Here is a 10,084-nt window from a genome sequence, read left to right as displayed (position 1 = left end):
TGATCCCAGGGTCCTGGGATTGAATCCCACATCAGGCTCCCTGTTCAGCAGGAAGTCACCTTCTCTCTCTGCCCCTGCCTTTCAATCCCCCTGCTTCTGCTCTTTGTCTCTCCCTGTCAAATAAATAAAAACAAAATCTTAAAAATAAAATGTGCCCACTATGTATCAGAAAGAGGGTCCTCACTAGAATGTGACCAACCTGGATCCTTGGTCTTGATTTCCCAGACTCCAGAACTGTGAGGAATATATTTCTGTTGCTTCTAAACTACTCAGTTTGTGCTATTTTGTGACAGCAGACTGAAGGAACTCAGACAGGACATTCTAGACAGAGAAGCCTTTTGGAAATAAAAAGATGATTCAGCAAGATGCCCCTGCCTCGAAGGACAATGGGGATCTCAACGTTGAGCACTTTCATATGAAATTATGGGAACTGTGACCCCCCCCCCCCACATCTATTAATTCCACCAGTGCTGATGTGCTGATGAGTAATTCAAACAACATCCCTTCTGCAGCTCTCAACAGTTTGTAATTCTATATTCACATGTGTGGACTGCTGCCAGTTACCTATGTCACTTCAGTAGCGGCAGAAATAGATGCCGCCAGGCACTGGCCCCTCGGGCCTTGAATCTTAAGCCCAAGGGACTTGATCCTTTTCTTCTCTACAACTGTTGCACCTGCAGCCTGAGACCAATGAGCCACCATACCCGAAAGGAAGAGGTGGGCACTTTGGTTTGGAGCTGGCTGGCGAGGGAGCAGCTCCTTTATTTCCACAGGTACCCTGCTGGGCTGAAATCAGTGGTAACTCATTTCTCATTGGCCTGGGAGAGAATTCTTGTGTCTAGTCCCATTGCGCTATTGGGGTTGGGGGGGGGAGGGAGTAAGGGTGCTGTTACTATTAAGGTCATTTGAGAGAATCAGGACTTTTACAAGTCAGCAATTTCAAGATTCTTGCCTTCCTCACCTTCCTGCTCACCATGCTCCCACCATCCAGATTCTTCCTCTTTCACTGTCCATGTAAATGTTATCCACTCTTCAAGGCCCACTTCCTAATGTCTACTGATCTAAAACTTCCATGGCACTGAGCACATTAATTTTATTATTTTGGAAAAAGCAGAGGACTTTCCAAAAACTTGCCTAAAACTTGTTCAGGAAACTGGCCTAGTCATCTTAAGAACTATGTTTATATCCAACTATAGCATCTTATCACTTATGATTATGATCTAAGTTTCATCTTAGGCAAATGAACTATATACTACTGATCCTACCTCAGAGGACTGAGGTGATGCTCATATAAGTATGTAAGTCACAAACTGTAAATCACTGTCCAACTGAGGCATTAATGTGGCATATTTTCTCTTCATAACTAGACAAGTTCTTTTGAGTATAAGGATCATTTTTTTGCAACTCCCCCAATGATTCTTGATGTGCTATAATCACAGAAAGCATTCAGTATCTGTCTATTAATAAGAAACAGTATTATTTTTACTAAAGAAGAGGTCTTTTGGTTAGTCTTAGGAACTTTGTACACTCTATTATTTTTTTTTAAAGATTTTATTTATTTATTTGACAGAGAGAGATCACAAGTAGACAGAGAGGCAGGCAGAGAGAGAGGGAGGGAAGCAGGCTCGCTGCCGAGCAGAGAGCCCGATGCAGGACTCGATCCCAGGACCCTGAGATCATGACCTGAGCCGAAGGCAGCGGCTTAACCCACTGAGCCACCCAGGCGCCCCTGTACACTCTATTATTAAATAGAATTTAATTAACATATTCATTTAGTGATTTAAAAATTTTTAATTTTCAAATTAAAATTTAAAAATTTTAAATTTTCAAAATTTTCTGATTTTTGAATGACATTTACAAACAAGTATTGTCTTTTTGTAGTCTTTTACAATCTAAATGTAATTTTACTGCTTATGCTAGACTTATTAGAAATATCAAAATTTTCTATTTGAATTTTCTGATTAAAAACCCACTTGTAGGGACGCCTGGGTGGCTCAGTGGGTTAAGCCGCTGCCGTCGGCTTAGGTCATGATCTCAGGGTCCTGGGATCGAGTCCCACATCGGGCTCTCTGCTCAGCAGCAAGCCTGCTTCCCTCTCTCTCTCTCTCTGCCTGCCTCTCTGTCTACTTGTGATCTCTCTCTGTCAAATAAATAAATAAAATCCTTAAAAAAAAAAACCCACTTGTAAAACAAAACTGGAATTCTCCAACATTTTTGCATTAAAAATGAATACTTTTCCTCGTAAAATCTTTTATTTGATACATATGTGAAATTCAGGGAAGTAGGAATCCTTTTTAATAACATACTCAGTCTTTGAGCTTATGATGGATTTAGTACTGACGAAAATGTTGTATTTTTACTATTTTTTTTTTAATTTTTGAGTAGAGTTGACATGCAATGTTACATTAGTGTTGGGTATACAACATAGTGATTTAGTAAGTTTATACGTTATGTGATGCTCACCACAAGCATAGCTATCATCTGTCATCATGATACATTATTACAATAGCATTGCCTATATTCCTTACACTGTACCTTTTATTTCTGTGACTTACTCATTTCATAACTTGAAGCCTGGATCTTCCACTCGCCTTCGCCCATTTCTTCCCATTCCTCCGTCCCTCTCTGTCTATGAGTCTGATTCTGCTTTTTGCTTATTCATTTTTTTTTTCAGATTCCAAGTGAAGTCATATTTGTCTTTCTCAGTCTGACTTATTTTTAGCAAAATGTCTTCTAGATCCTTCCCATGTTGTTGCAAATGGCATGATTTCATCCTTTTTTATAGCTGGGTAGTATTTCTGTGTGTGCACGTGTGTAGGTGGATCACATCTTCCTTATTCATTCATCTACCAATGGACGCTTAGGTCAGTTTCATATCTTGGCTATTGTAAATAATGCTAAAATAAATATGAGGGTGTGTATATCTTTTTGAATTAGTGTTTTTATTTTTGGGTGGGATAAATTTCCCGTCGTGGATCATACAGTACTTCCATTTTTAATTTTTGAGGAACCTCCATACTGTTTTCCACAGTGAATGGATGCACCAATTTATATTCTTACCGACAATGTATGAGGGCTCCTTTTTCTCCACATCTTTGCCAACTGTTATTTCTTCTCTTTTCGATTTTAGCCATTCTGATAGGAGTAAGGTGCTAGCTCATACTGGTTTTGATTTGCATTCCCTGATGAGTGATGTTGAGCATCTTTTCATGTGTCTGTTGGACATCTGTTTATCTCCTTTGGAAAAATGTCTATTCAGGTCCTCTGGCCATATTTTATTGGATTGTTTGTTTTTTTTGAGAAAAATGTTGTAACTTAAAAAAAAATTAAGCTAAATCTGATTTTCCCATGGGCTAGAAGGCTATATCTGACATTCTATGACTTAACCACCACTTTTAATCAACTCCGAATGACATATTTATTTAATCTACACATTGCTTTCTAATATATTTTAGTCAGAGAATCACACTATTCATATAAAATTTTATTTAATAACCCAGTATCATAGTATGCACATATAAAAAGAGAAAATAACTCTTGTTTATGGGGCACCTGGGTGGCTCAGTGGGTTAAGCCTCTGACTTCAGCTCAGGTCATGATCTTGGGGTCCTGGGATGAGCCCTGCATCGGGCTCTCTGCTTAATAGGGAGCCTGCTTCCTCCTCTCTCCCTGTGCCTGCCTCTCTGCCTACTTGTGATCTCTCTCTCTCTGTCAAATAAATAGATAAAATCTTTTTTTTTCAAAGAACTCTTATTTATTACTTACATTGTGTCAATCATTATTTTTGTCACTTAAAATACAGTTGATTCCTATTATTCCTGGATCCTGTATTTGCAAATGCCTATTCAGTTAAAATTTATTTGTAACCCTACAATCAATACTCTAGTGCTAAGTAAGGAAGTGAATCTGTGTAATTACGCATACACAGTTTACTACTAACTAGCTATCTCTCATGATCTATCATCCCCTTCTTCTTAGTAAGCTTTCTGACATGTGGCCACCCAGAATGGTTTCCAAGTTTTCTTCAACCAGGTATTTTCATAGGACTGTATTCTAGTTAGTTGGAGGTAGGTAGAAATAGGAGATACAATTTCTCAAAATGTCCATGAAGGAAAGAGACATGCCTTTCTTCACCTTGCTTTCTGCTGGTAGGAATGTGATTACAACATTGAGCAGCCATCTTGGATCACGGCGGAAGTATTATCATGAGAATGGTGGAACAACAGGGTAGGAGCCTGGATACCTAACAATGTGACAATAGCCCAAGCCCTGGACTGACAACCTCCAGACTTCTTTCATATGAGAGAAAGACAGACCTCTAGCTTAAGTTCCTGTTATTTTGGACTTGATGTCACCTGCAGCTGAACCTACTTTAAACTGATAGAAAAAGTCATGTGGAAGCACAGGGCTGCTTAGAGCTGTACAGAGCAGAAGTCTACTGGATAAGGCATCAAGACGGGTGATGGGTAAATGGGGTTGAAATCTAACCTACTCACTCCTTTCCAAGCTTATAACCTGATATACCAGTGGCCCTGTAGAAAAGTTAAAAAGTTTGTCTAGAATCAAAACTCTAGAGCAGCATTTTTCAAAATTTCGTCTGTGTACTCCTGGAGCCAATGGAAATGATTTTAGGTAGTCTCCATTGATGTACTTCAAAAAAATTTATTTAGGGATGCCTGGGTGTCTCAGTGGGTTAAGCGACTGCCTTTGGCTCAGGTATGATCTAAGAGTTCTGGGATAGAGTCCCACATTGGGTTCCTTGATCAGCAGGGAGGCTGCTTCTCCCTCTTCCACTCCCCCTGCTGTGTGTGCTCTTTCTCTCTCTTTCTGTGTCAAATAAATAAAAATCTTAAAAAATCGTACTTAATACTAAATTAAATGGGCTTGTATTTCATGATAGTTACCACTCCGTTCTGCAATTTCAGACCTCAGTGCTAAGAAGGGCAATGAGCAAGGAAGGAGACTGCTGAGGGGTAGGAATGAAAGAGAACAAGCTCATCAGACATGTCATTAGGTGGTATTTTATGGTGGCTAGAGTACAAGCTCTGGAGCCAGACTGCCTGTGTTTAAATCCCGGCTCTCTGTGACTAGCTGTATTTGGGCATGTTTCTTGACCTTACTGTGTGCTAGTTTTTTGTAAGAGAACTAACACAAAAGGATGGTGTGAGGATTTAAAATAATTATTATAGTGCCTGACACATAATGACCACTCAATAAACATAAGATATTAGCACCATTCTGGTAATTATTTAGCAAAGAAACCCGAAACTAGCTATGCTTGTTGAAAGCTTTTTTTTTTCCCCCCCCTGCCAGGAATTGTACACATCTGACCTTACTTTACTTATCAGGAAACTAAGGCTTAGAAAAATTCAGGAACTTTCCCAAGGTTATGCAACTAATTCTAGCCGAGCCAGAATTCAAACTCAGATTGGATTCCAAAGCTATGGTTTTTAACAAAGATAATTAAGGACAAGGCCTGCAAGATTTCGCAAGCTTCCTCTTGTATCCTCTTTCCCCAGTCATAGAATGTAGCAGCTAACTCTTTCACACTATAAAGAGTGGAGGATGGGTAGACTGGAGAGACTGAGAACAAGAACTGGAAGCGTGGGAGAAGTTTTGGGAAATGGCAACAATGATCAGCCTGAGCTGAAAATCTGGCTGGCCCTGGGACGCGTGGCAAAATGAGAGAGCATGGGAAGTTGACCAGATCTGAAAAATGCCCCTTGGTGATTTATATGGAGCAGTGGACTCTCAAGGTAAGTTTCATTTGTATTTCTCAGTGCTTCTAAAATGCTGTTCATCGTGAAACACAAAATGAACCCTATAATTCAACAATTTTATACTTTCTCAACGATCACTTATCAGACGGCTTTGATAAAGAAAGGATTTAGTCATCTAAATTATTTCTTTTTTAGAGTCCACGTCACACCTGTTAGGCAAGGAATCCGCCTTTATTGCAAAGATGTTATTTCAACAAAACTTTCAAACTGTTGCAAACCGGCTGCTTTGGTTTTGCCAGTGTGCAAAAAAAGTAACTGAACCAGTTTCTTTTGAAACCAGCCTTTATGACTGAAAAACGTCCTGCAACCATCTGTATCTTTCCTGAGATTACTTTGTAACATTAGGGGGCGGGAACACAAGTGCAGGAATTGGGTGGTAAATTCGACTCCAGAGGTTATGGATTAATGAGTTATCAGGAGCACGTGCCTGGGGTTTGGTGAGAACGAACACTAGCTGGCGAACCTCCTCTCTGCTCTGATGCCCAGAGCTGTACCCAGCCACTTTGGCTGCACGTGCTGGCTTGTGCGGAAGGCCCAGCATTTCTGTACCGAGGGCGGTTGACTCACCCAGCCGCCCACGTGGCCTTGGGTGGTCTCAGGAGGCTCTGGCGGAGGCCGGGCCACTACCGCTCGCTCACCCGGGGCGGGTGCGGCTGGAGCTGCGACGCTGCAACCCACCAAGGTGCGCTCCGCCAGCAGGAGGGCGCCGCTGGCACTGCGTCTTCAGTCCCGCTCTAGTCCCAAGCAGCGCCGCCTCCCGCCCAGGCCTACTTCCTGCCCAAAGCGCGAGGGCATCCCGCTCAGGCCCGTTTCCCGCTGCCTCCGCCCGCCGCGCATCCTGCAACCCGCGAGCCGCACAGAAGGAAGCCACTGAAGCGTCCCTGGAAGGTGGCGCTCGCCGCCGCACAGGCGCACTCCCTCCCCGGCGCATGCGTCCAGGGGCCGCCTCGCGGTCCCCGTCTCCGGTGACGTGGCGATGCGCAGGCGGAGCCAAGGTCGGTAGCTGGCGGGCGCGCGGGTGGGGGAGGAAAAGCGAGGTGAGCGGGGACGTCAGAGTGGAGAGCGGAAGGTCAGGGAGGCTCGGAGCGGAAGTGAGACTAGGGAGTCTGTCCGCCATTGTGGACCCGAGGAGCGAAGAGCGAGAGGGGGAAGAGGCGCCTGCACGCCGAAAAGAAGGGCCCTTTCCACGGACCCCCGAGCGCGAGGCCCTTTTTCTGGGTTCTGAACGAGCGGCGGCAGCGGCGGCGGCTGGATCAGTCACTCGGCGGAGGGCGGCAGCCAACTGCTGTGAGTGCACGGGGAGAGGCCCAAGCGGCGGCGGCGGCGGCGGCGGCAGCGGCAGCAGCTCTCGGGTTGCGGTGAAGAATGTCAGCCACTAGCGTGGATCAGGTGAGGGAGCAGAGGCCTCAGGCTCGGTGAAGGCCCGAGCCCTGGAGCTCCACCCTCGCGTGGGGCTTCGGCTCCTCCCCGTCGCCGCCGCTGCCGGCCCCATAACGGTGCCTTGGGCGCAAGTTGCTGCGGTCCTGCCGCCGGGGTCGGGGCGTGTGCCCTGCCCCGGAGCCTGCGGCCGGGACGGGCGGCCGCGGAGCTGCGGTGGGTGGGGGAACGACCGCTCCTAGGGGCCTTAGGGCACATCTGAGGGCGGCAGACGTGGGGCTGAGACCAGGCGAGCTCTGGGAGACGGTTTGCGAGTGGCGGGTAGGAGGTTTGAAGACTGGGGGTGGTTGGGAAATTGGAGGCTATGGAGGATGTGGTGGGTTTTACTCCTACGCGGATTGTTGAAAATAACTTATCTTTGATAATGTCTTTGATTAACACACTTTCTCCCTTTTTTCCCCCCTTCTCATTACCACACCTTTCGTCTTGCTGCGCAGAGACCTAAAGGGCAAGGAAATAAAGGTGAGTTTGAATATTTTTATCTTATTTCCTAATGTTCATCTGATGTCACTTTTAAACTTTGCCAGGGTCTTTTTGTTTGATTTTGCTCCAATTTTTTTTTGTTGTTTGTTTTGAAATGTATGTTTAGAGAAATATTCATCACGGCCAAAGCAGTCAAATGCTATCCAAAACTTCGGTAGTTCCTTGCTTTGAAGCCACTTTTATAGAAACCACAGTGGTACAAAAAACAAGGTTTCTTAGTTGTATTTCAGTTAGGGAGGTATTATGAATGTGGGGACATTTCTTTAATTTTGCAATTTATCTGTATTATGTAACTACTACCACAGAAATTTCTCCAAAGCGTACATATAAGTGGATATTTTGTTAGAAAATGCAACTCAAGTTGTATTTCATGTCACACTAGTGAAACACTGTACTGTTAACCACTGGTTCTAGTGAAGACAGTTACAATGAGGCAGTAACATGAGAGAGATCAAAACTAAACAGGCATGTCATCTTGCTGTGTAGCCCTGATTGCAAGGTGTGACTCAATCTGGTATTTTAGAAAGGGCTGGGAGAGAAAAAAATCTATGAGGTTTCTGTTCTGGCTATATGATTTACCTTCAGTTAAAACAAAACAAAACAAAACAAACCATTGAAAGGGAAGCATTTTTAAAAAATAAGTGTATTTTGTGTCTATTAATATGGAACAATACAGTCAACTGACTGAAACATGACATTAATCATGTGACATTAGTAAGTATAGAACAATAACTGCTTTCTTGGGATAGTGCCAGTTAACATTACAGTGAATTATATATTTATAACATTTTGTAATAGGGCTTGAAATTAGACCAAATAGAATTATGCTTCCTGTTTTTTATTTCAGTTAGTAAAGTATAATCTAGAAAATAAGATGTGCAGTAGCTTTTTAGATGTAAGTCCAAGGTTTTTATTGGTGCTCTTTATATTCTTAGGGATTTTATTTGCCTTTGCAAATTTGAAAAGAGTAGGTTCTGAGAACTCAACTCAGTTAATTTTCTTTGAGTTGTAGTACAGTTTGAGAATTTGCACATTCCAGATAAATGGCACTGTATCAGTGTAGCATAAATTTACTGCTTTATTTTGATTAAAAATGTATTTTGGAGGGGTATATACACATTTACAAGTTTTAATTTTTAGAGTTAAAAGTTTAATTTTAGAATTATTTTCTCTTGTAAGCATAAACCTCAGAATTTGATATTGTTTGTTTTAAATGTTTTACAATATTTATTTGTAAATTTGAAAAGAATGATCCATTAATTTTTTTTTTTTGCTAGTCTGCTCATGAGGAAGTGTATAGACCTGGAGATATATGAAATCTGTGGTCATTATTGCCTAGCATAAATTATTTTATCCTAGATCTGTGGGGAGGTGGCACTTTGCAAGGCTATTTGAAATACTAAGTGTTTTGTGTTACCTGCTTTAAGGTAAGTATGCAAGTTCAATGAAGTACTTACTTGTTTGACAAAACAAAATAAAGCATCTATAGCATTGTAAGCCATTACTCAGTTACTGTAAGTTTGATTGTGATATAGTCATTTCACTTAGGTATGTCCTACTGATATCTCTGGTATAAATTATCTGTGACAATAATTGCATATTGACATTTACAAATAAGTATTTTTTGGTTGTTAAAATAATTTTGTTCCATCAGCATAATCTCTTTTAGGTGTATCTATACACACACAAAGTATTTATTTGGATAGCTCTCTTTTCCAAAAAATTTTCTTTCCTTCACCCTTATTGTTCCATTCATTGTTTTATCCAGGGGTAGAATGTTGGACTGGTATTCTAGGAGACCTGTGTTCTAATACTTCCTGTGGCTACTGACTTGCCCAGTGAGCTTGAACACATTACACCTTTTGGTTAGAATTTCCTATCTCCAAAATAAAAGTGATAATTCTAGCTGTAAATCGTATTGTATATTATGAGGAATTACAATTACAGTAGTCCATTGTTCTAGTTGCCGTTTTATTTGGTGGATTTATTTTCACCTTCCTCACCTCATGTATTTTTAAGATGCAGGGAGACTGTTGCCTAATACATGGCAGAAGGGAAAACCTCTACCGGCCTGACTATTGGTAATCATTTAAGATGCTTTAAAATGGTAGATGCTGCAAGTGCACAAATACACATATACATCACTTGTATTTTTATGCCCCTGCAGGGAGAATTACAAGGCGAAGGCAGCACCTCCAGTGAACTGATACAAGTAGCTATGTGTGTGTTTGAGAAAAACTACTGTGCCTTAGCTGACTTGGTTTTCAAGCTAGTAAAATTGTTTTACAGTTACTCTGTTTACTTTTGTGAAGCAGAAAGCAAAGTTATTTTTCTTGAAGTATAGCATGAATATTCTAAGAATAATGAGTATTAAACTTGAATTC

The 10,084-nt window shown here is 41.8% G+C and overlaps 1 protein-coding gene across 3 annotated transcripts in view; it reads left to right on the top strand.

Moving 5' to 3' along the window:
- The first annotated feature begins 6,937 nt into the window (after window positions 1–6,937).
- Window positions 6,938–10,084, top strand: part of YTHDF3 (YTH N6-methyladenosine RNA binding protein 3) — a 39,709-nt gene continuing 36,562 nt past the window's right edge. Inside the window, exons 1-2 of one of the 3 annotated variants that reach the window (XM_046011156.1) lie at window positions 6,938–7,067; window positions 7,655–7,679. Coding sequence is in view for 1 of the 3 variants with exons in the window: in XM_046011147.1 (XP_045867103.1) it covers window positions 7,146–7,169; window positions 7,655–7,679 (49 nt within the window). In the remaining 2 variants the exon portion in view is untranslated. Of the gene's footprint in view, window positions 7,170–7,654; window positions 7,680–10,084 lie in introns of all 3 variants that reach the window. The other 2 variants (XM_046011147.1, XM_046011138.1) reach the window with 2 other exon arrangements.

Source organism: Meles meles, chromosome 1, assembly GCF_922984935.1.
Source record: "Meles meles chromosome 1, mMelMel3.1 paternal haplotype, whole genome shotgun sequence".
Classification (NCBI taxonomy): Eukaryota; Metazoa; Chordata; class Mammalia; order Carnivora; family Mustelidae; genus Meles; species Meles meles.
This window is presented reverse-complemented; position numbering and strand designations above follow the sequence as displayed.